Here is a 3,427-nt window from a genome sequence, read left to right on the forward strand (position 1 = left end):
CTCTGTCCCCCGTTTCCTTTCAACCTACTGTAAATATATCAATAAAAGGCATAAAAAGCCCCCCCAAAAAATATATATATTAAATACAAAGATCAGACCAGTTTGAAGTGAGTGGTACTGCACTGCACTGTACTGTACTGTACTGTACTGTACTGTACTGTACTGTACTGTACTGTACTGTACTGTACTGTACTGTACTGTACTGTACTGTACTGTACTGTACTGTACTGTACTGTACTGTACTGTACTAGCCCTCCTCCCTGGCCTGTGTGTGTCTGCATGTTGTGGTGAATGCTATTTCCGTGCTCAGACACAGGGACAGACCCAGCCACACACATAGCTGTCTATAGGAGTGGTTGCACCACTCAAAAAAACAAAAACAAACAACCAGCCAATTCACCCATTGGTTGCTGCATGTTTCGTGGTCGGACAACAATCCATTCTCTCCTCCACCGACTACCATTGAAATAAGGTGTTTTTCAGTTGCTTCGTATTGATATTCTGTGTGTTCATTATTTAAAACTTGGCGTCAGTAAAAAGGAACATCACAGTTGCAGCATATCATGTTTGTTTTTATATGTATGTTTATGTTTTAGCAAATTCAACGTAAACAAGGCGGAACCAGGGCGGAGCAAGGCAGAAAGAGCCTGCTGGTTGGTCAGTCAGTCAGGGACCAATCAGAAGGCTGAATCATAACAAAGCACTCACTGTCTTCGTCGTCCGAGTCGGCGCGCTCTCCCTCGTCGTCGTCGCCGCGGCTCTCTCCGCCGCCCCCCTGATCGAACTCGGCGCCGATGATGTGCCCGTTGAACGTCTCCTCCTTCAGGATCTTCTTCTCGCGGGGCGGCGGCGGCGTGCACGGGTAGTCGTGGAAGCGCGGGAAGAAGTCAGAGATCTGTGGGATGGGCAGGATGGGCCCCGGGCACACGTTGATGGCAAAGTGCTCCTGCATGCTGATCTTCACCGGGGAAGGGGGGGGCAGGGCATGGTGGTGGTGGTGGTGGTGGCCCCGGGGGGCCACGCAGGGAGAGGACGCCGGAGAGGGGCCAGAGGAGGGGGGGGCGCCAGAGGAGGAGGGGGGGATGACCAGGTGGGTGGTGGAGGAGGGGGGCGGCGGGGGGGGCTTCGAGACACTCATGCGGACGGCCGGATGTGACTGTCAATGGGACAGGAGTGTGTGTGTGCATGGGAGGAGGAGGGTGGGGACGTTTGCGTGTGTGTGTGTGTGTGTGTGTGTGTGTTTGGGGGGGGGGGGGGGGGGGGGGGCGTGTGTGTGTGGCGGGGAGGGGAGGGGAGCGGAGGGGCAAGAGAGAGAGAGAGAGGGGATGAAAAAAGATTGAGGTGAAAAGAGGGACAAGGGAGGATCGTCGTGAGTAAAGAACAAGACGTTATGGGCGGGAAAAATGAGCGAGGTTGGTCAGAGGGGACGGAGAGAATTAGGAGGACGCACCGGGGACGAGACAACAACAGACAGTAAGAACACAGTCACATCTGTATCAGACTGTCTCTCTCTACACTCTGGCTGAGACAACAGACAATAAGAACACAGTCACATCTGTATCAGACTGTCTCTCTTTACACTCTGGCTGAGACAACAGACAATAAGAACAGTCACATCTGTATCAGACTGTCTCTCTTTACACTCTGACTGAGACAACAGACAATAAGAACAGTCACATCTGTATCAGACTGTCTCTCTCTACACTCTGGCTGAGACAACAGACAATAAGAACAGTCACATCTGTATCAGACTGTCTCTCTCTACACTCTGGATGAGACAACAGACAATAAGAACAGTCACATCTGTATCAGACTGTCTCTCTTTACACTCTGACTGAGACAACAGACAATAAGAACACAGTCACATCTGTATCAGACTGTCTCTCTTTACACTCTGGCTGAGACAACAGACAATAAGAACACAGTCACTGTGTCATCTGTATCAGACTGTCTCTCTCTCTGTCTCTCTGTATCAGACTGTCTCTCTTTACACTCTGAGACATGAGGGTCAGGGCTTTACACAGCTGCACAGCTCCAGTGTTTGAGTAATTAATTGTGTGGCGTGCGCTCGTGCGTGCTGTGTGCACGTATACACACTTACACAGTGCCATTCCTGTACAGTACACACCCACCCACGCACGCACGCACGTGCAGACCGTGTGCGTGTGTGCGGTCTGAACAGGAATGGCAGTTGAATGTCCTGTGATATGCCAACGATATCAGCGTGACATTTATATCTTGGGTTCTAGCTGACAACAAAATAACAGCTCGCTCATCTCCGCCGCACGATGGAGGTGTTATGACACGATGGTATCTTCATTTAATTCTCTCTCTCTCTCATCTTGCTTTCACATGAGTAGTCTCTCTCTCTCTCATCTTGCTTTCACATGAGTAGTCTCTCTCTCTCTCTCTCTCTCTCTCTCATCTTGCTTTCACATGAGTAGGCAACTATATTCACGTTGCGCAGCTTGAGCTCTTACTTTGCTACTTATGCTTGTGTTTGTCGGTCAATCGAGTGGAAAGACTTGACGTGCGGGGCGGATAATTGTCCCTTAAATGCCACCTCCCGTAAAAAGGCAATGTGTTTTGATTCAAATGGCAGAGCAGGATGTTATTCAAAGTGCAGCTGCTGCCGTATGGTTTCTGCCGTATACAGAAACCTCCCATCGCCAGATTTCAAACGTTGGTCGTCATTACAAAAACTGCCCCACTTCGTCGTACGACAAATACAGCAAAAACGGCACGACTTTGGGGCTTCATGGGGTGCGGAACTGATTGAAAATATGTCACTTGTGACCCATGGACCTTGACAAATGGTTAATGGTTAATTAATTTCTATTTTCATTTTTTTCATGTCCTATGAAAGCAGGGAATCATAGCTTCAAATTGACGTATTGGTAGTTCTGTTTGACCCACCAGTTTTAGAGATACGGTAATGTTTTACACCTATAGCTACATGTTAAAGCATGTTTTACACCTATAGCTACATGTTGAAGCATGTTATGCATCTATAGCTACATGTTGAAGCATGTTTTGCACCTATAGCTACATACAGACAAGACTGAGCTTCTCTTCTTCCCAGCTAAGTCCTGCCCTATGCGGGAGCTAACTATTTCCGTAGACAACGCCCTGGTAACGTCTGTCCCAACAGCCAGGAATCTTGGTGTTGTCCTGGACAGTCAGCTCTCGTTCAAAGCTCACATCACAGCTGTCACTCGATCATGTAGGTTCACACTCTATAACATACGACGAATTAGACCGTTCCTCACCCAGGAATCAGCCCAGCTCCTAATCCAGACAACAGTCTTGTCAAAACTCGACTATTGTAACTCCCTCCTTACTGGCCTACCAGCATGTGCACTTAAGCCTCTCCAGCTGATCCAAAATGCAGCAGCTCGCTTGGTCTTCAACCAGCCAAAATTCTCAC

At 48.8% G+C, this 3,427-nt stretch overlaps 1 protein-coding gene across 1 annotated transcript in view; it reads right to left on the minus strand.

Annotated features, from left to right (window-relative positions):
* doc2g (double C2-like domains, gamma) overlaps positions 1 to 1,138 on the minus strand; it is a gene marked incomplete at its 5' end in the record, with an annotated part of 68,754 nt that extends 67,616 nt beyond the window's left edge. The window contains one exon of the mRNA XM_083765511.1: positions 709 to 1,138. Within this exon, the coding sequence (XP_083621637.1) occupies positions 709 to 1,138 (430 nt within the window). The remainder of the gene's footprint in view (positions 1 to 708) is intronic.
* Positions 1,139 to 3,427: the final 2,289 nt, after the last annotated feature.

This window comes from Protomyctophum parallelum, assembly GCF_964188405.1.
Source record: "Protomyctophum parallelum genome assembly, chromosome: 5".
In the NCBI taxonomy this organism is placed as follows: Eukaryota; Metazoa; Chordata; class Actinopteri; order Myctophiformes; family Myctophidae; genus Protomyctophum; species Protomyctophum parallelum.